This window comes from Amblyraja radiata, chromosome 9, assembly GCF_010909765.2.
Source record: "Amblyraja radiata isolate CabotCenter1 chromosome 9, sAmbRad1.1.pri, whole genome shotgun sequence".
In the NCBI taxonomy this organism is placed as follows: domain Eukaryota; kingdom Metazoa; phylum Chordata; class Chondrichthyes; order Rajiformes; family Rajidae; genus Amblyraja; species Amblyraja radiata.
The window spans coordinates 62,049,264-62,073,901 of record NC_045964.1 but is presented as its reverse complement, the minus strand read 5'-3'; the positions used below and the strand labels follow the sequence as shown (position 1 = coordinate 62,073,901).

Here is a 24,638-nt window from a genome sequence, read left to right as displayed (position 1 = left end):
TTCAAGTGAGTTTATTGTCATGTGTCCCTGTATAGGACAATGAAATTCTTGCTTTGCTTAAGCACGCTTTAGTTTAGAAACATAGAAAATAAGTGCAGGAGTAGGCCATTCGGCCCTTCGAGCTAGCATTCAATGTGATCATGGCTTATCATCCTAAATCAGTACCCCGTTCCTGCTTTCTCCCTGTACTCCTTGATTCCGTTAGCCCCATGAGATATCTAACACTCTCTTGAAAACATCCAGTGAATTGGCCTCCACTGCCTTCTGTGGCAGAGAATTCCACAGATTCACAACTCTCTGGGTGAAACATTTTCTCCTAATCTCAGTCCTAAATGGCTTACCCCATATTCTTAAACTGTGACCCCTGGTTCTGTACTTCCCCAACATCAAGAGCATTTTTCCTGCATCTACCCTGTCCAATCCTTTAAGAATGTTATATGTTTCTATAAGATTTCCTCTCATCTGTCCAATCCCGTAAGAATTTTATATGTCTCTAAGTTTCGAGAGGGAAACAAGCCCTTCTGTCCACTGAGTCAGCACCAACCAGCGATCCCCTGGACACTCCATCCCCCACACGCCAGGGACAATTTACAATTATACCAAGCCAATTAACCTACAGACCTGTACATATTCGGAGTATTGCCTCTGAGAATTATTTAAAGTACAGGCTCAGTAACAAATATAGAAACAGCGGCAACTTTTCAGCTCTCACAAACAAATATTATTTTATCTGAAGTTACCAGTAGTTGCAAAGTGCAAACATCACACAGGGCACCAGTGATAGCAGCCCCAGTTTTATATCAGAGTGGAGAAAGAAAATACAGATGTCCTGTGTGTAGATGAATGCAAAGTTAAACCCATATATTTTATTCTTCAGACCTGTCCCAAAAATAACATCACTGATATGCATCTGGCAAAATGTTACAACAGGACTAGGAACAGGAATACTTTATTGCCTTTGCTTGCATACACAATGTATGCAAATAGTAGCCACTGACAGCACTGACAAAGTTACAAAGCACGCCGGCTCCTTTTGTCACCCCCCTCTCCCCCAATAGTTCCCCCACGGCAGGTCCCCATTGGTCTTTGTCCCCCCCCCCCCCGACCCCCATTGTCCATTGTTCTCTCCCTCACGGCAGACTCCCCCACACTGGGTCCTCCATTGTTCTCTACCCCCCCCCCTCCCCATGGTGGTCCCCCACGCTCTCATCGACTGAGGGTGGACCCGCGAGGCATCGCCACATTGGCGAGGCTTCACCACCGCTGAGGCCCCATTGTCGCGAGGCTTCACCGTGAGGCCTAATGCGCTTGACAGGAATCTGGAGCGTCCAGAGCACAAGGATGGTGGTACAACAGAGGGAGTCAGGGCAAATAATGGGCAAGCAAAATATAAAGTCATCGCAAAGCCAGCCTTTGCCAAAAAAGCCAGCGTGCTTAAAGGTGGAATCAAAATAACAAAGGCATCAATAGAATGCTCATGTGAGATTTTTGAATAAACTGCAGCCAAAATATAGGGAGCTCAGAGTGCAGCAGGGATTTCATTGACAATGTTGAAAGCCCCAAGTATAGCAAGAAGCCCTAACAAGATTAGATCTTTAGAAACATAGAAAAAAACAGAAAAATAGGTGCGGGAGCAGACAGGGATGCCCAATTTTTGGAGTTCATCCATGCGGTCTTTAATTATTTGCCATTGCATCTCCACCGCGAACCCTTTAAGTATACTTTGCCAGTCTCTTCTGGTGATTTCCTGTCTCTTACCTTCAAAGTCTCCTTTCTTTAAGTTAAGGACCCTGGTCTCTGAATTAACCGTGTCACTCTCCATCCTAATGCAGAATTCCACCATATTATGGTCACTGTTGCCCAAGGACCCTTGCACAACAAGATCGCTAACTAATCCTTCCTCATAACACACTACCCAGTCTAGGATGGCCTGTCCTCTAGTCAGCTCTTCTATATATTGGTTTTAAAAACCCATCCCATTTTAATTCCAGGAAATCCTCCTCCTCAGCACTGCTACCAATTTAGTTGGCCCAATCTATATGTAGATTAAAGTCACCCATAACAACTGCTGTACCTTGGCTACACGTATCCCTAATTTCCTGCTTGATGCTATCCCCAACCTCCCTACTGCTGTTTGGTGGTCGACAGCGTTTTCTGCCCTTGACTACTTCGCAGTTCTACCCATAACGATTCAACAGCATCCAAGCTAATGTCCCTCCTTGCTATTGCATTAATCTCCTCTTAACCAGCAATGCCACCCCACCTCTTCCTTCCTGTCTATCCTTCCTGAATATCAAATACCCCTGCATGTTTAGCTCCCAGCCTTGGTCACCCTGGAGCCATGTCTCCGTAATTCCAACTAAATCTTATTCCTTAACTACTAACTGCACATTCCATTCGTCCACCTTATTACGAATGCTCTGCACATTAAGGTACAAAGCTTTCAGGTTTATTTTTCTTATCTCCCTTCTACCTTTTGCTTCAGTCCTCCTTTTATGGCCCTCTGTCTCCTTGCATTGGTTCCCATCCCCCTGCCCTGTCAGTTTGGACATGACTTTTCCAACACTCTCTTTCCCGTTAACTCACACATACGCTTCCACGTTGTTGACTCCACCTCCCCACTGTTTAGTTTAGAGATTTCTTCATTTGCTGAATGATGATTTTTAAGTTAGAGTTTCTATGACGGTCGGCAAAGTTGGTAACATAGATGTCCAAACTGAACTCAAAATACGACTGACTATTATAAAATACAAGTGTTAATTGAACAGTAGAGGAATTGCAAGGGATGATACCAACCGGGGCTAGATGGATTTAACCAAATTATTAGCATGTGAGGATAATATTCAATGACGTTGACAATTGACAATGACTCTTATAGATAGTGCTGGAGTAACTCAGCGGGTCAGGCAGCATCACTGGAGAACATGGATAGGTGATGCTTTGGGTCAGAGGCCTTCAGTGTTTGCAGGGTGGAAGAAAGCTGGAATAAAGGGGAGACGGGTTGACTCTTAAAAGGGCAGTGGCACGGTAGTACAGCTGCTGCCTCACAGCACCAGAGACCCGGGTTCGATCCTGACAACGGGTGCCGTCCGTATGGAGTTTGTACATTCTCTCTGTGACCTTGAGTTTTCTCCGGGCGCTCCGATTTCCTCCCACATCCCAAAGGTTAATTGGCGCCGGTAAAATTGTAAATGGTCCCCAGTAGTAGGATAATGCTAGTGAAAGGGGTGATCGCTGGTCGGCACGGACTCGGTGGGCTGAAGGGCCTGTTTCCGCGCTTCAGCTCTAAAGTCTAAAGGGTTGCGCACAGGAACTTAAGTTTGCTGCTTTGGGAAGCTGATGGATGGGTACCTGCACCGTTAGTTAGATAGAGCTCTTAAAAGATAGCGGAGTCAAGGGATATGGGGAGCCGTGATCACAGTGAACGGCTCGAAGGGCCGAATGGTCTCTTCCTGCACCTATTGCCTTTTGTCTATTAATGTGATCTGCAAACGTTAGCATGTGCATGCATTTACATGGCAATGCACGCTGTTTTTTAGTGAATTATTTGGAGAGGGGGATGTGGGAGTGCGAGCCCTGCTTTAAAATGTATAACTAGAAGTAAAGCTGGCTTGGAACAGTATCCCACTCCTGAAAAACATAGGTGGTTTAATAAAATAAGTTATAGTTTGAATTCAAGGAAAACAATTTTTTTGGATTGATCCCACACAGAATACTTTGGCAGCACTAGATGGGATTTTATTTAAAACAATGTTCAGTACACGACCCCTGAGGGAAGTGCATGCCGAAACGTGCATGTCACAGGGCCAGAGACACCAATGTACTCATCTCATTTTTGGCTCTCGAGGGCTATAAAGTGTCAATGCTCTGGACCACATTGTATTATTCATTCAGTGGTCATACCACAGAAACCTTTTTGGATCGGATAAACAGATCTGCGGCACCAGAGTCAAATAGCAACATGCCCACCTCATGCTCTTGGGTCATTACACGCGCAAAATTGGCACTCAATCATTCAAATTGGAACCAAACATGTTGTTTTTCCTGCTGATTGGGCTTAGCAAGTTGATACCTGCAGGGATTACTAAATATACTGACGTCGGATTCTCTGAAAACATGGTTGTGTGCCACAGTGCTGCAACGAAAGGTAAAGGAACCAAAACATAAACCCAGTGGCGTCTCATACAATGTGTAGGAAGGAACAGCAGATGCTGGTTTACACTGAAGGACACAAAAAGCTGGAGTAACTCAGCGGGTCAGGCAGCATCTCTGTCGGAGTGAATAGGTGACATTCCGGGTCGAGACCTTTCTTTAGTCTGAGAATCAGACCTTTTCATACCTCTTTCATACAGTGCCCTCCATAATGTTTGGGGCAAAGACCCGTTATTTACTTATTTGCCTTTGTACTCCACAATTTGAGATGTGTAGTAGGAGAAAAATCACATATGGTTGAAGTGCACATTATCAGATTTTATTAAAGGCCATTTTTATACATTTGTTTCACCATGTAGAAATTACAGCTGTGTTTATGCATAGTCCCCCCATTTCAGAGCACCACAATGTTTGGGACACATGGCTTCACAGGCGTTTGTAATTGCTCAGGTGTGTTTAAATGCCTCCTTAATGCAGGTATAAGCGAGCTCTCAGCATCCAGTCTTTCCATCACCTTTGGAAACTTTTATTGCTGTTTATCAACATGAGGACCAAAGGTGTGCCAATGAAATTCAAAGAGCCATTATGAGAAACAAGAATAAAATTGTTAGAGACATCAGCCAAACCTTAGGCTTACCAAAATCAACTGTTTGGAACATCATTAAGAAGAAAGAGAGCTCTGGTGAGCTTACTAATTCCAAGGGGACTGGCAGGTCAAGGAAGACCTCCACAGCTGATGACAGAAGAATTCTCTCTATAATAAAGAAAAATCCCCAAACACCTGTCCGACAGATCAGAAACACTTTTCAGGAGTCAGGTGTGGATTTGTCAATGACCATTGCCCGCAGAAGACTTCATGAACAAAAATACAGAGGCTACGCTGCAAGATGCAAACCACTAGTTAGCTGCAAAAATAGGATGGCCAGTTTACAGTTTGCCAAGAAGTACTTAATAGAGCAACCACAGTTCTTGAAAAAGGTCTTGTGGACAAATGAGACAAAGATCAACTTATATCAGAGTGATGACAAGAGCAAAGTATGGAGGAGAGAAGGAACTCCCCAAGATCCAAAGCATACCACCATCTGTGAAACACGGTGGTGGGGGTGTTATGGCCTAGGCATGTATGGCTGCTGAAGGTACTGGCTCACTTATCTTCATTGATGATACAACTGCTGATGGTGGTAGAATGATGAATTCTGAAGTGTACAGACACATCCTATCTGCTCAAGTTCAAACAAATGCCTCAAAACACATTGGCCAGCAGTTCATTCTGCAGCAAGACAATGATCCCAAACATACTGCTAAAGCAACAAAGGAGTTTTTCCAAAGCTAAAAAATGGTCAATTCTTGAGTGGCCAAGTCAATTACCTGATCTGAACCCAATTGAGCCTGCCATTTATATGCTGAAGAGAACACTGAAGGGGAATAGCCCCCAAAACAAGCATAAACTAAAGATGGCTGTAATACAGGCCTGGCAGAGCATCACCAGAGAAGACACCCAGCAACTGGTGATGTCCATGAATCGCAGACTTCAAGCAGTCATTGCATGCAAAGGATATGCAACAAAATACTAAACATAACTACTTTCATTTACATGACATTGCTGTGTCCCAAACATTTTGGTGCCCTGAAATGAGGGGACTATGTATTAACACTACTGTAATTTCTACATGGTGAAACCAAAATGTATTAAAATACCCTTTATTAAAATCTGACAATGTGCACTTTAACCACATGTGATTTTTTTCTATTACAAATCTCAAATTGTGGAGCACAGAAGCAAATAAATAATGGATGGTTCTTTGTCCCAAACATTATGGAGAGCACTGTATCTCCAGATTCCCTCTCTCCTGACTCTGTCTGAAGAAGGGTCTCAATCCAAAACGTCACCTATTCCCTTTCTCCGGAGATCCTGCTGACCCGCTGAGTTTATCCGGCATTTGATAACGGTTTTTTTTCTACTGAATAAACACGTAATTTACTGCAAATGTATTGGTGTGATTCATCAGCATTTAGCGAAAACATTCCCAGTGATGCATGCTTTAGTCTGCAATGGACCATTACTCAAAAACAAAATTAGAAAATTACATTTTACGTGGAAGAGTTTGAACTGCGATACAAAGATATGCCAGCAAGTTCTTATTTATTCAAGATTCTGCCGAGAGATTTCAGTCAGAAGGGCCCCATGCACACAACAGGATAATGACCTTGGCGGAATGGCGGAGAATAATCAAGATTTTTAAAAAAAGAGCATTCCCAGACTCTTGCACTTTTCTGAATAAAAATCATTACAGAAGAGATTAAGTGGACTGTTCTTTGGTGCACGCCAAATAAACACATCACAACATCTTTTGACAATTATATGGAGTTCATTAGATGAATCTTGAAACCCCACCGTCAATACTTAAAACTAAATTTAATCAGTGTAACAGGAGACTCCCTCTTGGATTAAGTTGCCACTGCCATGTGGTACTGATTTGGTTATTTTGCTTAAATAAAATGGAGTATTTTATGAACTTCAGGATATAATAGGATTTCCAATTTAAAATAAAGCACCATGATTGCGACAACTGCAAAGAGTACAGTATTCAAGCACACAAATACATTTGTAACATTGTTGAAGTTGATACTGCCAGGGATTTAGATTATCTAGTTTCACTAAAAGTCTCAGAAAGAGCGTTGATCTTGTTAAAGAAAATTTAAGACGAACATTTCTAAGTCACAGGTGAAAAGAACAGAACTGGCACCAAACAAGTTTGGCCTGCAAATGCTATTTCATACCACAACAAAAAGCCCAGAAAGATGTTACCATCAAATAACAATTAGAACAAAATTCCATGATTAAAAACTGTACAAGGACCTTAAAAGTATTTGACTGTAGACATTGGGAACTGCAAAAAAATTGTTGAAGCAACTCAGCATATCAAGCAGCATCTTTGGAGAATACAGGTAGGTGACATTTTGGGTTGGGACCCTTCTTCAGACTAATGATTGCTTACAAAATCATTTCTATATTACTGAGAACCAAGAGTTCTTTTTCTCATCACCCCTGTACTGGCACGCCTACATGAGCTTAATCCCCCACAAATCTAAAATTTAAATTTTTATTCTGGTATCTAGATCACATCCTGGGCCCATTCCAACCTCGAACCTGCTCCAACCCTTCAAGAATGCGATTCCTTAAGTTCTGGATGACCTCGTCGGTCCAGCCGAGACACTCGAGTCAAATTACCTGTGTTCTGCTTACAGCCCAGTGGTATGAATATTGATTGCTCTCACTTCAGGTAGCACCGGCATTCCCTCTCTCTCCCCTTCCCAACCCAAGCCACACTAGCTTCTCATTTTCACCATACAAACAGCTAGTTTCCTTTATCATCATTACTTTTTTGCATACCTTTCATTCATTGTTCTTTATCTCTCCACTTCACTGTCTTTATCTCTGGTTTCTTTATCTCTAACCAGTCTGAAGCAGGGACTCGACCCAAAACGTCACCCATTCCTTCTCCCCAGAGATGCTGCCTGTCCCGCTGAGTTACTCCAGTTTTTTGTGTCTATCTTCTGATTTCTACTTGAGCAGTTGCACAATCACTCAGCTCCCTCCATGCCTCGTCTATCTTTCTCTCTTCACTCCCACCTAAGCCGGCTCACCAAGTGCTTCATTTATTTGGCACGTCAACTAAATACTCCACCTCCTGCGTCCTTCCTATAGTGGCCAACCTCACACTTCAGTTTCCACATTTCCAGCTGAAGAGGTTTATTGCACATTCCTCAAGTGCCAAACACATTACCTGGTCAGCTACTTCATAGCTAAAGGAAGCAACTTTGTGCATTAAGTGACTGCCGCATTTCCTATGTTACAAACAATTACGTCATTTGAAATCTTAATTGGCTCCCGAGGCTGTGGAAGGCACGACTTAAATCAAAGCCCTCACAAACAGGTTAGCATAGCCTTACTCACTTCTGGCATTTGCTCATGAAGCAAGTAACTCTTTAAAGAATAGCGCAGAATTAGCCAGAGGTTGGGCACTTGGCTGGCTTGTGAGTCGCAATGCTGACTCGAAGTCAGTGTATCCTCTTCAAAAGGTTTGCTGGCATGCAGCGGTAATTTATTCTGCTTGGATAGAGTGGATGTGGAGAGGATGTTTCCACTAGTAGGAGAGTCTAGGACCAGAGATAGTCTCAGAATTAAAGGACGTGGCTTTAGGAAGGAGATGAGGAGGAATTTCATTAGTCAGAGGGTGGTGAATCTGTGGAATTCATTGCCACAGAAGGCTGTGGAAGCCAGGTCAATGGATATTTTTTAAGGTGGAGATACATTCTTGATGAGTACGGGTGTCAGGGGTCATGGGGAGAGGGCAGGAGAATGGGGTTGAGGGGGAAGATAGATCAGCCATGATTGAATGGCAGTCGACTTGATTGGTCGAATGGACTAATTCTGCTCCCCCCCCCGAGGAAGTACAGAATAGTTCAGTGTTGGAGACGCCAAATTTTGGATGGGATATTTATTTCAGGTGGAGGCAAAATACCTATTGGTAACAGCATGAAAAGCAATTTGCCCTGATGTTCCAGCCAAAATTTATCCCTTAACCAGTCTTAAAATTCTTGTCATCTTGTTAGAGGCAGCGATACATGCAACACTTACTTTTAGCTTAAAAAGTACAGTGGAACAACTGAAGCTGTTATTATTTTAAGAGCGAAATTGAGTGTGGTTTGGGTTGAGCTTTATGGGAGCCCCTGGGGTAAAATAACCAAATCACTCTCCATTCTTACTTGCATGATTAAAAATAATCATTCCACATCCACTCATATCAAAATAAATATTTTTCAACTCATGGTTATAAGAGCATGCTTTTCATTTCCAATTGGATGCTTTGAGGACAACTAATAAAGGTAGATACTTTTATATATGTACGTGACAGCTTTCAAATATAGTTCACAACAAAATAGACTGCCTGTATTTCAGTACCTCAATACAAGATACACAAATTAAAAATATTTTTCATACATATATTATTTACGTAGACACATGACTACGTGTGTGCGCGCGCGTGTGCGTACACACACCCTCTTCTAAAATTAAGGAAAATTCTGATGGCCTATTTTAATAAAAAATGCACTTTAGTGAATACTTGCAAATAAACAAGTCATTTCAGTGGGGAAACTGGTTTCCCTCAAAACACACTGGATTAAATAAAAGTAACATTTTAAAATTCCCACAGAGGTGAAAGAATGATCATAAAATGGAAACTTACGGTATCCAACATTTCTCTGGTGTGAGCAGCAGATACACAAAACCTGGCTCTAGATTCTATGATGGGGGTGGCAGGAAATCCAACCACCACCACTCCAATGTTTCTTTTCAGCATTTCTCGCCCAAAAGCACTGTAGAAATAACACGGATTTAAAACATGTATTAATGAAACATGAACAGTCAAAAAGAGCAAACAACGAATATTACTACTATTCAGAGGGGGAAAGGTGTCAAAGTAAGAGGAATCATTTAAAACAAAATCAGAAACTCAGTGGATTTTTGTTTTTCCGAATCAATAATATAAACATCAATGGGTCAGACAGCATCTCTGGAGAAAAGGAATAGGTGACGTTTCGGGTCGCCTATTCCTTTTCTCCAGAGATGCTGCCTGTTCCGCTGAGTTACTCCAGCTTTGTGTCTATCTTTGGATTAAACCAGCATCCACAGTTCCTTCCTACATATAAGCATCAACCATTTAAACAGCAAAATAAATTCAAGTGGGATCTTTGAGAAGACAGCCACAAGAATAATAAACTCACAGTACTATGCTTGGATCATCCTGACCAAGAGTGGCTGCATTCAGACCTGCACACCTACATTCATTTTGAGACCCTGCAATTTTCTGAGCCTCAAGCCTCATAAATAGCATTAACATTTTTGCTCTATCTAAACACGGGAGCAATGCTTTAATTTGTGCTCAATCTACATGACTAAACCACGTTACAATCACATTGTTACACTGCTGCTTTAAGAGCCTGTCCCACTTGGCGATTTTTTCGGCGACTGCCGGCGTCATTGACTGACGTATCAGGGTCGCCGAAAGATTTTGAACATTTCAAAACCCAACGGCGACAAAAAATGTTGCGACACTTGAGGAAACACCACGCGTCAATACATCGTCACCGCCGTGACTTTTTCGGTGACCTGATGCCGGCAGTCGTCGAAAATTTTTATTTTTTTAAATCGCCAAGTGGGACAGGCCCTTTACATTGTAAATGGATCAATTGTAATCATGCATTGTCATGTATCTGCTGACTGATTAGCACACAGCAAAAGCTTTTCACTGTACCTCGGTACACGCAACATAAACTAAACTAAATTTTTGTTCAACTTTCAAAAGCATTCCCATGTGGAAACTTCTACTTGTTCACTTTATTTGTGAATTAAAGAAACGTGAATTAAAAAAAAAGTATATGATCACATGAATACCATTTACTATTGTTGACATAATCTATCTAGCTGCTTAGAAATAAATAAAAGAATCACAGTATCTTAAAAAACAATCAAAATTCTAGCTGCAATTGCTAGCATTCAATAACTGTTGAACAATCTTGTGCACAATTCATGACTGCAGTCAATAAATCATTAATGTTCCTGCCCTGGAATAAATGAGCTAGAATTTACTACCGCAAAAGATATGTACTATGAGCAATGCACTCCTTAAACTGGGCTAATAGAGATGGACTTAAATAGAGGTTTTGGTGACTGATGCAATGGAACCTTTTTTGGTCATTGTTATTTTTAGGAACTATTATTTAATTGGCCCACTCCCTTTTTCCTCTCCTACAATCCAAGTCGTATCCTTAGTTAAGGTCTAGTATAGGAACAATGCAAAAACCAAACCGCTAGTGAAACTCAGCAGGTCAGGCAGAGGTTTTGTCACTCCCTATCACCCCCCCCCCCCCCTCTCCCATCAGGCATGAAGTACAGAAGTGTGAAAATGCATGTGACCAGATTCAGGAACAGATCTTTCCCAGCTGATATCAGACAACTGAACCATCCTATCAACAACTAGACAGCAGTCCTGAGCTACCAGCTACTTCCTTGGAGACCCTCGGACTATCTTTAATCTGACTTTATCTTGCATAAAACATTATTCCCCTTATCTTGTATCTGTACACTGTGGATGGCTTGATGGTAGTCATTTAGTCGTTCCACTGACTAGTTAGCATGCAACAAAAGCTTTTCACTGTACCTCGGTACACGTGAAACAAATTAAACATTTTGGTCGAGAACCTGCAGCAGGTATTGACTTATTGTCACATGCATCTGGATGCAGCGAATGCTGCAATTTCTCATGGTCTTGGGCAGAGCAATGGCCATAGCAAGCTATGTTGCATCTGGACAGATTGCATTAATGATGCTCTTGTAGAAATAGGCAATTGGGGACATGCTGAACTGCCTTAGCCAGAGGAAGTCTTTCTTGGCCATTGTCAATGTGGTTGAATTAGGACAAACTGTTGGCGATATTTACTCCTAGGAACCCAAAGTTCTCAACCTTCCCCACTTCAGCACCATTGATGCAGACATGGGTATGTGCTCCATCCCACTTCTTGAAGTTGATGACCAGCTTCCTTGCTTTGCTGACAGAGGCTGTTGTCTTGACACATGCCACTAACCACTTGAACTCCTGTATTCCAACATCATTGTTCCAAATCCAGTCCACTACGATAGTGTCTCATGCAAACTTGTAAACTGAGCTAGAGCAAAATTTGGCCACACAGTCATGATTGCACAGGGAGGAAAAACCCGAGTAGAGAGCCTTGTGGTCACTGGTGTTCAGAATGATCATGGAGGTTGAGCTGCCTATTCTTACCGAATGCAGTCTGCAGATCAGTAAACCGAAGATCCAGTTGCAAAGAGAGATGCCGAGTTCTGGGTCCAGGAGCTTGGAGACAAGTTTGGTTGGAATTATGGTGTTGAAATCAGAACTGTAGTCAATAAATAGGGATAACATGGATGTCCTTATTGTCCAAATGTTCAATGGATCACTGAGGGGCATTGAGATGTCATCTGCCGTGGACTTGTGGCGATAGTCAAACTGCAGTGGATCTAGGCTGTCTCGGAGGTTGACATTGATGTGCGCTATGACCAGCCTCTTGAAGCACATCATGATGATGGATGTCAGAGCCACTCAATGGTGGGCGTTAAGGCATGTTACCTTTCCCTTCTTTGACACAGATTGGAGCAGGGAAGAGGTTAAATATGTTGGTCAATACACCCGCCATCTGGTACATGCAGGTTCCAAGGACAAGGCCTTGGACTCCATCCAGGCCAGTCGCTTTCCATGGATTCATTCCCAGAAAGGTCGGTTTGAAGTCTGCACGGTGACCTTGACTGTAGGTGAACAAGGCTGTTCGTGCAGGCGAGGCCATGCCGCTGTGTGGACCCGCTGAACTCCTTCAGTAGTCATCTTTGCTCCAGATTACAGCACCTGCAGTCTCTTAAGTCCCCATAAACCAAAGAATGTCTCATAGATTAGTCCAAGTGTAAATGCCTTTGCAGAAATAAAACACAAATGACCCTCGGGCCTGCTCTACCCGACATTCTACCTCCATCTACATCATTTTCCTGCTCTATACCTACATTCCTAAATTCCCTTAGTGTGCAGAAATCCACCAGTCAGCTTTGGATGAAATAATGACAACCAGAAGCTTCCGGGAATTTTATTCTGAAATTGTGCCCACAGTCCTAGTGTCAGCCAGGAGAAACATCTTGCGTCTAGCCTGTCAAATCCTTCAAGAATTTGGCAAGTTTCATGAGATGACTTCTCATTCTTTGAAATAAGAACAAAATCTCACTCTTCTTGATCTTCCTTCATACATCCCTGGACAGTCGAGTGAATCTTTGCTGCATTTCCTAATACGACAATTTTATGATTTAAGAAACCAAAACTATAAACAATATTCCAGCTGTTGTCTCACCAAGGCCCTAATAATAATTGCAAGAAGACTTCCTTAGTCCCGTTTTCAGAACCCCTCGTTATAAAGGCTGACGCACCATTTCCCCTCCTGACTACTTACTGCACACCAGCAGTTTGGCCTTCATTGACAGGTCGACAAACACATCGCTACCCAACCTCACCATTTAACAAATACTTCACTTTTCTGTTACGTACATAATGGACAACTCTACATTCCATTTGCCAGGAGAAGCAGGGGCACAAACTCCAAATCCTACATTGCCAACCAGAGAACGATTCACTCAAACCCTCCTTGCACACATTAACCCCAATTCTAACAACACCAACCCTGTTAATCAACCTACTTGTGAAATGCTGCAAGAATCCTAATATACCATAACCTCTGGTTTTGCTTTATCTTTGCCAACAGAATTAACAAGCTCATCAGGAAGGCTGGGTACGTCCTGGGGGTGGAGTTGAATTCCACTGGAGATGGTCTTGGAGCGGAGGATGCTCCTCAAACTGCAGAGCATCTTGGACAATACAGCTCACCCCCTCCATGACACACTGGTCAACCTGAGGAGCACCTTCAGCAACAGACTGGTTCTACCGAGATGCAGCACAGAACGCCACAGGAGATCCTTTTTCCCCTGTGGCTATCAAACTGTACAACTCCTCCCCGTACTGTTGTGGTATAGACTGACTGCCCCCACCCCCTCCCCCCAATCTTTGCACTCCCCCAATCCTGGACTTTCCACTCATCACTTTAATTTCATGTTTCATGCATCTTGTTGTGTTTTATGACTGTTGGCAGACCAATTTCCCTCCTGGGATGAATAAAGTTTTATGGTATCGTATCCATGGCCTCAAAGTACTCCAGCAGATTAAGCAAATAATCTCACAACTGCTTGGTTAATCTGCTCAATCCTATTTTTCCTTTCGTGTTATGCTGTTATTACATCCTTCTTTGCAGATTTCAGCAGGTTTTCCTACCACTAATGTTGGACTAACAGGTCGATAGATACCATTGTATTGTCCTTTCTGTAACACAAGGGCCATATTTGTTCATGTCGAATCCACAGGAATAATTTCAGAATATACCACTCTGGTAGATGATAACCATATCCAGTAACCACTCAAAAGCAACCACTTTCAAAATATTTGCGATGCAAATCACCTGGTCCTCGATTTTCAGATTCCAATTTTCCAACATTGAAATTTCTATTTCTTGACTAACATGCAATTCCCTCATTCGAGAGAACCTTCCACAATGGAACATAGAACAGTGTGGCACGGCACATGCCCTTCTGCCCATCATGACCTTGCTGAACATGATGCCATGTTAAACAAATCGCCTGGCCTGCACATGATCCATATCAATCCATTTCTTGCTTTTCTGTGCCTCTCTATAATAGCCTTCTAAATTCCACTATCCTATCTACCACTACCCATGGGAGTGCACCAGGCACCCACTGCAGTGTGGGGGGAAAAAAAAACACTTGCCCCACACATCACCTTTAAACTTTATCTCTCTCACCTTAAAGGTATGCCCTCTAGCCTGACATTTCCACCCAGGCGGAAAAAAAAGGTTATGACCATGTACCCTAATTGTGCCTCAATATCGATGTTCAGGCAGATATATTGATGTAAAGCAAGAAATAGATCTAGCCCGTTCATGTCTTCATTTGTGGACAAGGTCTTAACTCTCTCCACTAGGAGAGAATGTCAAGAGTGCAGTTGCTCATACTGACATCTTTGGTTTCCTAACTGGACCCAGCCAACAAAGGGGCACGGTCCAAAAGAAAATGAAACGTTGGTAATTCCCATCCCTTTTCAATATACAAGCAAAGAAACTGCAAAACTGTTGTGGCTGAAGATAGATGCAAAATGCTGGAATAACTCAACGGGACAGGCAGCATCTCTCGTGAGAAGAAATGGGCAACATTCCAGGTCTCGAACCGAAACATCACCCATTCTTTCTCCCCAGAGATGCTGCCTGCCCCGCCGAGTTACTCCAGCATTTTGCGTCTATCTTCGGTTTAATTCAGCATCTGCGGTTCTATCCTACACAAATTGGTGTGGCTGATCTGCATTTGAAATAAAAGGAAATAACATCACCCATTTATAATCTGTTCACTTGTATTCTTTTTTCATTTGAAGTCGCAATCCAGTGAAGGTATTTTGCAAAACTGACAGTTAATTCTGCTGCTGCAGACAGCTGAAGGAAACTAAAAAAACAAATCAGAGTCTAAACTACAAAGCTTAAGTGTTTTTCATTTACCCAATTTTGGCTGGCATGTAGAGCATCAAAGGCACCACTGGTGAATCATCATTTCCATAGATAATGAATCCCATTTCCTTCAGTCTTCTTCTGAAGTAACGAGTGTTCTCCGCCAGCTGTTGAACCCGGGTCTGACCTAAACATGAGATGAACAACAAATACAAGACATGTAAGTGATTTAAAACTACAGGTGCAATGAAGCCCGGGGTGCTGAAGCACGGGATTATGTGAACCTTATTAAAATGCACATCCTGGATAAAGGCACACATCTGGCTGAGATCACTTTGCTTTAGATTAAATGTTAGTCTTTTCTCTTGCATTATTTTAAAGCACTTCCATTCAAATTTGATACTGGATGAATTAATGTTTTTAAAACATCTTGTCAAAGGGTGAAACTTAGTCACATTATAATTTCACAAGTCATAGGTGCAGAATTAGGGCGTTCGGCCCATTCAATCATGGCTGATCTATCTTTTCCTCTTAACCCCATTCTCCTGCCTCCCTCCCCCCATAACCACTGACAACCGTACTAATCAAGAATCTATCCATCTCTGCCTTAAAAATATCAATTGACGGCCTCCACAGTTTCTGGGGTTAGGTGCTCTGCTAAAACGATCAGCTAAACTGCTAGCTTCAATGCACCCATTCAACCACAAGCAGAGGACAAACACAGGGGATCATCTCAATGTACACAAAATGTCTAGGAAGGAACTACAGATGCTGGTTTATACTGAAGATAGACACAAAATGCTGGAGTAACTCAGCGGGTCCTGAAACGTCACCTATTTCTTCTCTCCAGAGATGCCGCCTGACCCGGTGAATTACTCCAGCTCTTTGTCTCCATCTCAATGCACACGCCTGGCTTACTTCCTCTTTGATGCTTGCCAAAAGAAATTGGCTCCTTCAGGAAATAAAGGAATTTTAATTTGACATATCTGGACTCAAACGATTCACAATTATCGCTCGCACACATTCATGTTGTTTTCATATGCTCGATTTCACAGTATTTATTAAAAAATTTACTCGCTCAATTCCGTGGATAATTAGTTTGCGCTCAAACTACGCCAGTGCATACAGCACAGACACTGAGCTAGCTTTGAGGTAGCAGTACTATACTGGGGATTATTGTAATCAAACAATTGAACTGAAAAACCAAATCATTTACAGGTAAACAATCACATATTGGTTGAGAGAAATGAAGCATAGAATTAGCAAGATGATAATAAAAGATAGACATAAGAACTTCTTTACTCAACGAGTGACTAGCATTTAGAATAATTTTGTGCGGTGTAATGAAAGAAAATATATTGATGTTATTCAAGATTCGAATAGGAAAATCCAGGCACAAGGAATTACCATTGCTGGTTTCAAAAACAGCAAAGTGCTGGAGTAACGCGGGCCAGGCAACATCTCTGAATGATATGGATGGATGACAGGTCTGAAGGGTCCCGACCTGAATCGTCATCTATCCATGTATTCCAGAGATGCTGCTTGACCCGCTGAGTTACACAAGCACTAATTTTGAAAGGAGAATTGAGATACTGCAATATGGCAATGATGAGAACCAACCATCCTAATGTGGTTGAATTTCATTCAAGCAATATATAACAGAGTATTAAGATTTGTCCCAGCACTTCAATTTTTTCATTGCACCATTTTGAGGTGTGAATATTGTCCCATGAATATTGAGAGTTGTGATGTGCCGATTTGTAACGGACCCACCCAGCTGTGGTGTATTTAATACTTCAATGAGACCTTACAGTATTTTATATCCATGCCTTAATATTGGAAGTTACTAACCTTAGTGACCAATTGAAACACTACAAATTAAACACTGCGGCTGAGATGCACTTCATGATAAAAAAGACCTGCAATGCACCAGTTTAACAAGGCCAGGCCAAAGGAAGACAACTGGTAGCCTCCACTTTTAAACAAAATGATTTTAGACCCAAGCATAAGCTAGGTGCAGCCTCTTGGTAGTTCTGGCCTTGCATAAATGGAGATTGCAACCCCTGATCCATCCTAATAAATTGAGACGAACTATTCAAACAATCTATTCCGTTCATTTTATAAACTTCAATCACCCGAGCCTGCACGTTTGAAATGTAGCCCCAGCTCGGAGCTTATCTTGGTGACTAAGATGCTTTAAACAGGGCATTAATCATGCAACCCTTCTCTGCACCCTTCACAAATCCTCAATGTCACCTATGTAGTGATTGCATTTGCGATATCACAAATGTATTTTATCCAGATTAAGAACAAGAATGAAAACAGCGCTGCCAGGTGAGGCTACACCTGCAACCAATAAACATCGCTGTGGAATATTCAATACTACAATGAGACCAACAATATCTCAAGCAGAAACCAAACTGCCGATGAACTCAACAGGTTGAGTACCATCTATGGAGAAAAGGAGGGTGGGTGGGGGTGGGAATGAAGCTTTTGGGCAGAGAGCCCACATCAGGACTAAGAGCAGAGACTAAGCGTGGAGAGGGAAGGTAGGCAGACAGTAAGTAGGGAGAGATGAAGGGCAGATGCAAGTAGATGGGGGAGGGGATCTAGTGCTCATCGTAGGTGGATGGAACAAAAATCGGAGGATAGGAGACTGAGAATGAGAATGAACACAAAGCCAAAGGTTGCCTTAAAACAGAAAAGTAATTGCTCATATCATTGGATTGTAGACTACCCAGATGGAATGCAAGGCGTCATTCTCTGCCAGGTAAAAAGGTGCATTTTGTTTAATTTTATAAGCCAAAACTTGGAATAAGTGGTCAGAATTTAAGCTACCTTTCCCAGTAGGATATTTACTTTTCATTCAGTCACCAATTTTTTTTTTCTTCAGAAAGTGCTTGGTACTCTTGTGAGGACCCTTTACATTTCAACACAGGACTTCGGAAGGACTTCTTTGACTGTAAAGAGCGTTTGAATCCTCTGCAGAGGTGGAAAACCGAAAGACCCCACTAAAAGTTTAATTCTCTGGAGTCCGAGGAAGGGTTCAGTCTCAAAACGCCACCTATTCTACTTCTCTTAAGATGATGCCTGACCCGCTGAGTTACTCTAACCTTTATACTTGTTAGTATAAACCAGTATCTGCAGTTCCTTCTTACACAAGAACTTCATTGTTGTGCTTCTGGATGCATATGACAATTAAACACTTGAAAATGATGGAAACACCAGGACAGCGTGCAGCTGCGTGCAGAGGTACCAAGGTCCCATTTTAGATTGAAGATCATCTCATAATTCTATTTCATCTGCAGTTTTTATTTGCCTCGTGTGGTATGTGAAATAACAGAACTTCGCATTGCTGGCAAAATCTCTTATTTTTAGGCCATGGGCAATGTGAACACAAGTAGGCCAACAAATCAGCCCTTAAGTATAAGAGAAAACCATTAGTCATGATAACAGCTTCACACTAGACAGCAGAACCATGGACTAGTAACTCAAGCTGAAGCCGACCTATTCTATTAATATTTGTTGATTGACAAGGAGTCATAAAATCTGAACATCTTTAGTCCAGTAATCACACTGGGATTTGACATCAGGCACACAAAACCTTCTCGTTTTGAGAGAATACAGATTAAAGGAAACAGCTCTGAACATTATACTTGATCAAGATTTTTTTTAGCAGGTAGACTCGTCTACAGGAGTATAATTATAATGAAATGTAAATTGGGAACGCGATGGTATCAAAGCAAACTCCTCTGCCCTCCCATATTAGTAGTTTGTGCAAAAGATGAGATGTTTCAGACACTTTAAAGTCGTGGCACGAGAGGTAAATTGGGCCTGAAGTGCATGATTGAAACATCCCATTTCAAGTCCACCACAGACAAATTCTGGCTTTGATTAAAGCAAGAACATCAAAACAATCAGAAAAGTGTGGTTCCACATCTGTTCTTGTGGATGGGTGGAAGTACAGACTGGAACATTTAATCATAAAGATCATTTTCAGTCAATAACTAGATTAAGGAGCCAAGGCAGAAAAACAGTTTGCACCTTTACAAAAACAGACACAAAGTGATGGAGCAACTCAGCGGGACAGGCAACATCTCTAGAGGAAAAGGATAGGTGACATTTTCGGTCAGGACCCTTCTTTAGATTGAAAGTGGGAGGGGGGGGAGGGAGAAGGAGTTTGCATGTTTTTGCTGTGACCGCATGGGTTTCCTCTGGATGTTCCAGTTTCCTCCCTGAACCCACTATAAAATTCCCCTAACGTGTATGTAGGGAGTGGAGGTTGTGTAGGGAGTTATTAGAGAGTATTCTGAGGGATAGGATATACATGCACTTAGATGTACAAGGGCTGTTTGTACATGGGAGGTCGTGTCTCACAAATCTAATGGGACGTGTGAATGGTTGTCGTGGGCAAGTTGGGCTGAAGGGCCCGTTTCCATGCTGTTGGACTCAATAACTCAATGACACATAACCGCCATATCCTCTGCCTAGTTAAGAGCCTACTATTGTATCTGCCTCCACCACCACCAGCTTATTCCAGGCATCCACATTGTGCAAATTAACTTGCCCATACATCTCCTTTAAATTGTGCCCCTTTCACATTAAAGTCTTTGACATTTTCACCTTGTCAAAAAGGAAAACACATTCAGGTTTTCTCTCTTCAACATTTTAAAGCCTGGCCATGTTTTAACTAAGCCCAGTTCAGAGCAAAGCCTTAACTGAAAAACATTAACTTTGTTTTCTCCCACAAAGGGGCGGCATGGTGACACAGCGGTAGAGCTGCTGCCTCACAGCGCCAGAGACCCGGGTTCAATCCTGCCGACTTGTGCTGTCTGCACCGAGTTTGTATGTTCTCCCTGTGACGTGCGTGGGTTTCCTCAGGGATCTCAGGTTTCGTCCCACACTCCAAAGACGTACAGGTTTGTAGGTAAATTGGCTTGGCATAATGTACATTTTCCCCTAGTGTGTGCAGGATAGTGTATGTGTGCGGGGATTGCTGGTCGGTGGTGATGTCGTGGGTCGAAGGGCCTGTTTTCCGCGCTGTATCTCTAAACTATACTGCCTGACATACTGAACATTTCCAACTTCTGTTTCTAGTAGACATATATTTTTGGTATGTGATTTTGTCCTGTTTGAAGTTTGAGATGCTGACCAGTATTACTTTACTGGTAAGTAAACCTTAGATTAGTCCCAACATGGATTAGCTCTTCCCACCCCCTAGTTCTCCGACCAGTCCGACTGTCCTCTTGATAAAATGTTCTCTGCATGCTTCGTTGTCACCTTCCCCGAGCGAACAACGATCTATTCTACATTTTCCTTGAACCTCATCCCCTTTGATGTCTCACACTCACATCTTACACTTCCTTATCTCTGTGTCTCCCTCTCCCGACTCACAGTCCGAAGGGTCTCGACCTGAAACGTCACCCATTCGTTCTATCCAGAGATGCTGCCTGTTCCCCTGAGTTACTCCAGCACTTTGTGTCTATCTTTGGAGCATCTGCAGTTTCCTTCCTACACATATGGATTAGTCTCAGCTGCTCAACAAACATGCAAATTCTAACTGCGTGTGGGGCTGAAGGCTTTTGCTTCTATATCAGCACAACTACAACACAGCATCGCCGATCTACAGTGTATCATCTCGCAGTATCAGATTTGGCAACTAACACACCATGCCAAATTTAGCTCTTATTCCAATTGTATATCTCAGGAAACCGCTCCACCAGCAGTAAAGCATAAATGGGCATAATGTACAATGGGAACAGTTCGCAATCATGGAAATGACAGCGGTGAAGGGGAAGATATGCATTCTGCCCTGCAGTTTGGAAATGCTGATTCAAAGCTTTCACGACTTCAATGTCACCAGCATATATTTAAGCAAACTCAATGCAACCCGAAGACAAAGGTTCTTGTCCCAACTGAATCCAATGCACTTGAAAGCTGGATTAAAGCTGTTCATGTGAGTTATAGGTTTCAAAACTTTGAAAATAAAATCCATGAATCTTAAATAAAACAAAACGCTAGAAAGACATAGACTGTGAAAAGAGAAACAATTATTGCTCGAGGTCGAAGATCCATCAAAGTATTTGAAGTGACTGCATCTAGTTTGTAAGGCCCATTTGGAAAGCACATCCTTGAAAGATTACATATGCACATCTGGTAACTTTTATTTCCTGTGTTTAAGAAACACCAAATTACGATAAGGTCATGATGTTAGACAATGCATTTTTCGTTGGTGAGCGATCAAGTATAAACTGGGCAACAAGAGGGCGCGACTTGCTCTGTTTCTCTACATATGTAGCTGGAGACGAGAAATTAAACTTGTTTTTTGTTTCATATTCCCATTGAATTTTGCTTTTGCTTCTGGGATTTATATCCTGTCAACAATTTTTCAAAGCTGTTTAAAAATAGGGAAGTTATTAGGTTTTGCCAAGTGAAAGTGAAATGAGGACAACATAAGTTGATTTGAGGGGTTACAATCACTAATTAGATTTGCAGCTTCATCTCATTTCGTGCTTGGTGTAAAGATATGGGTTAGATGTATTCTTGTTAGTAATCCCTTATCCAATTAAATTGGAATACAACTTTTCAAAATCAGAAAATATTGAACCTTGGAATTAAATAGAAAGCCTCATGGTAGCAACTTGGTCGATATGACGATAGCTTCCTTGCTAAGTATAATTCGGAAAGCAATCAAGTGAACACATTAGCTTTTAGCTGTTACTATACAGCCGTAACAGGTTTAGTTTAGTTTAGAAATATAACGTGGAAACAGGCCTTTTGGCCCACCGAGTTCGCACTGACCATGATCACCTGGTACGCGAGTTCTATCCTACACACGAGGGACAATTTATCGAAATCAACCAACCCATAAAACTGCATGCCTTTGGAATGTGGGAGGAAACCAGAGCACCCGAAGAAAACCCACGCAGTCACAGGGAGAACATACAAACTCCGTACGGACAGCTTCCGTAGTCAGGATCAAACCCGGATCTCTGGCGCTGTCAGGCAGCAATCCAACAACAGTTTACAACACAACAATTAACTAAAACAGGAGAAACTGCACTAAACTCCAAACAAACTGACACAACTGAATTCAGTTTCTCCAGGCAACAACCTGGTGACGAGGACTGAACTGCTACAATCCTGTTAGTTCAAGTTCAAGTGAGTTTATTGTCATGTGTCCCTGATAGGACAATGAAATTCTTGCTTTGCTTCAGCACACAGAATATAGTAGGCATTTACTACAAAACAGATCAGTGTGTCCATATACCATAATATAAATGTATTATGATATGTTAGATAGATTTTCCATCAGTAATAATAATTTACTGGAAAAGTAAATTAAACACAGCACTTTAAAATTCAAAGTTGATATAATTTCTTTACATGCAATATATAGAAATAAACTGCAGGCCCAAAGCAGCAAAGTCCTTTGAACTTGAAAGTCTGGAAAGTTTATGAAAAGTTTGCAATGACATTAAACATTGCGTTAGCCGCGGGACTAACTTACCATCGCCCGGTGGGGTATAGCCTCAGCGCAGAGGGAGAAGAGGCGGGAAGAGACAGTAACCCTAAGATTTTTGTCTCCATCACAGTGAGGAGGTGCCTGGTGAACTCACTGTAGTGGATGTTAATTTGTGTTTATTGTGTGTTTTGTTGTTTATTATTACATGTATGGCTGCAGGCAACGACATTTCGTTCAGACCGAAAGGTTTGAATGACAAATAAAGGATCGAAGTCTAAGTCTAAACAGACCAAAAGCAACATTTCGTATCTTAGCCGTAATTCCAGTTCACAGGATAAATGTGAGGTTATCCACTTTGGTGGCAAAAACAGGAAAGTAGATTATTATCTGAATGGTGGCCGATTAGGAAAGGGGGAGATGCAACGAGACCTGGGTGTCATGGTACACCAGTCATTAAAAGTAGGCATGCAGGTGCAGCAGGCAGTGAAGAAGGCGAATGGTATGTTAGCATTCATAGCAAAAGGATTTGAGTATAGGAGCAGGGAGGTTCTACTGCAGTTGTACAGGGTCTTGGTGAGACCACACCTGGAGTATTGCGTACAGTTTTGGTCTCCTAATCTGAGGAAAGACATTATTGCCATAGAGAGAGTACAGAGAAGGTTCACCAGACTGATTCCTGGGATGTCAGGACTTTCATATGAAGAAAGACTGGATAGACTCGGTTTGTACTCGCTAGAATTTAGAAGATTGAGGGGGGATCTTATAGAAACGTACAAAATTCTTAAGGGATTGGACAGGCTAGATGCAGGAAGATTGTTCCCGATGTTGGGGAAGTCCAGAACAAGGGGTCACAGTTTAAGGATAAAGGGGAAATCTTTTAGGACCGAGATGAGGAAAACTTTTTTCACACAGAGAGTGGTGAATCTGTGGAATTCTCTCCCGCAGAAGGTAGTTGAGGCCAGTTAATTGGCTATATTTAAGAGGGAGTTAGATGTGGCCCTTGTGGCTAAAGGGATCAGGGGGTATGGAGAGAAGGCAGGTACAGGATACTGAGTTGGATGATCAGCCATGATCATATTGAATGGCGGTGCAGGCTCGAAGGGCCGAATGGCCTACTCCTGCACCTATTTTCTATGTTTCTATGTTTCTACAAGTTTCTATGCAAAGTTGGTCTTAAATGCAAAAATACTGGAAAGCCTGGAACAATGGTCAATAAAGTCCTATTTTATCTCCAAGCAAGCGCTCGGTATAAAGCAGTGGACGGAGCCCATGCTTGCTCTCCAATTAGTTTATTTTCTCGCACATGGATCATTAGATGCTACCACCTCCTTTTGGATACCATCTCAGAAAATCTCAATGAGCTGGAATCATTTAAAAAAAGGAAAATGCATTTCCTCGTTCTGAACTATTGACATGGATCTTGTGAAGAGTTAACATTTTTGAAAACGGACTTTAACACTTGAAGTTAACTTTTAAAATATTCAACGCCCTTATACTATGAGGGGTTGGAAGGGCAAGAGGTGAATGGATAGATAGTGAGGGGAAACAGGATGGGGGAAAAAAACACTACATTTTTTGCCAAAAACTTGTGGTCTATGTAAAACCATTGAGAGAACATGAATGCACATACAGTAAAGAGGTCTTTGTTAAACACAGGCATACAAGTTGAAGCAATTTAGAGCCTGGGACCATTAATCATGTTTGTAATTCAGTTTCAGCCAAGTGATTTGATATCTTTTATGTTACTATGCAATTGTATTGCCCAAGATCTTACACCCTTACAGTTCTGGCGCCAGAGCATGTATAGGGTGGTATCATTTTCAACTTCTCACGCACTGTTTGCAGGTAAGGTTACAGC

General features: G+C 42.0%; 1 protein-coding gene across 1 annotated transcript in view; it reads right to left on the bottom strand.

Annotated features, from left to right (window-relative positions):
- Nucleotides 1–24,638, bottom strand: part of sptlc2 (serine palmitoyltransferase long chain base subunit 2) — a 122,618-nt gene that overhangs the window by 6,748 nt on the left and 91,232 nt on the right. Inside the window, exons 10-11 of the mRNA XM_033027601.1 lie at nucleotides 15,367–15,502; nucleotides 9,405–9,534 (exon numbers count right to left, since the gene is read on the bottom strand). Coding sequence (XP_032883492.1) covers nucleotides 9,405–9,534; nucleotides 15,367–15,502 — 266 coding nt within the window. The remainder of the gene's footprint in view (nucleotides 1–9,404; nucleotides 9,535–15,366; nucleotides 15,503–24,638) is intronic.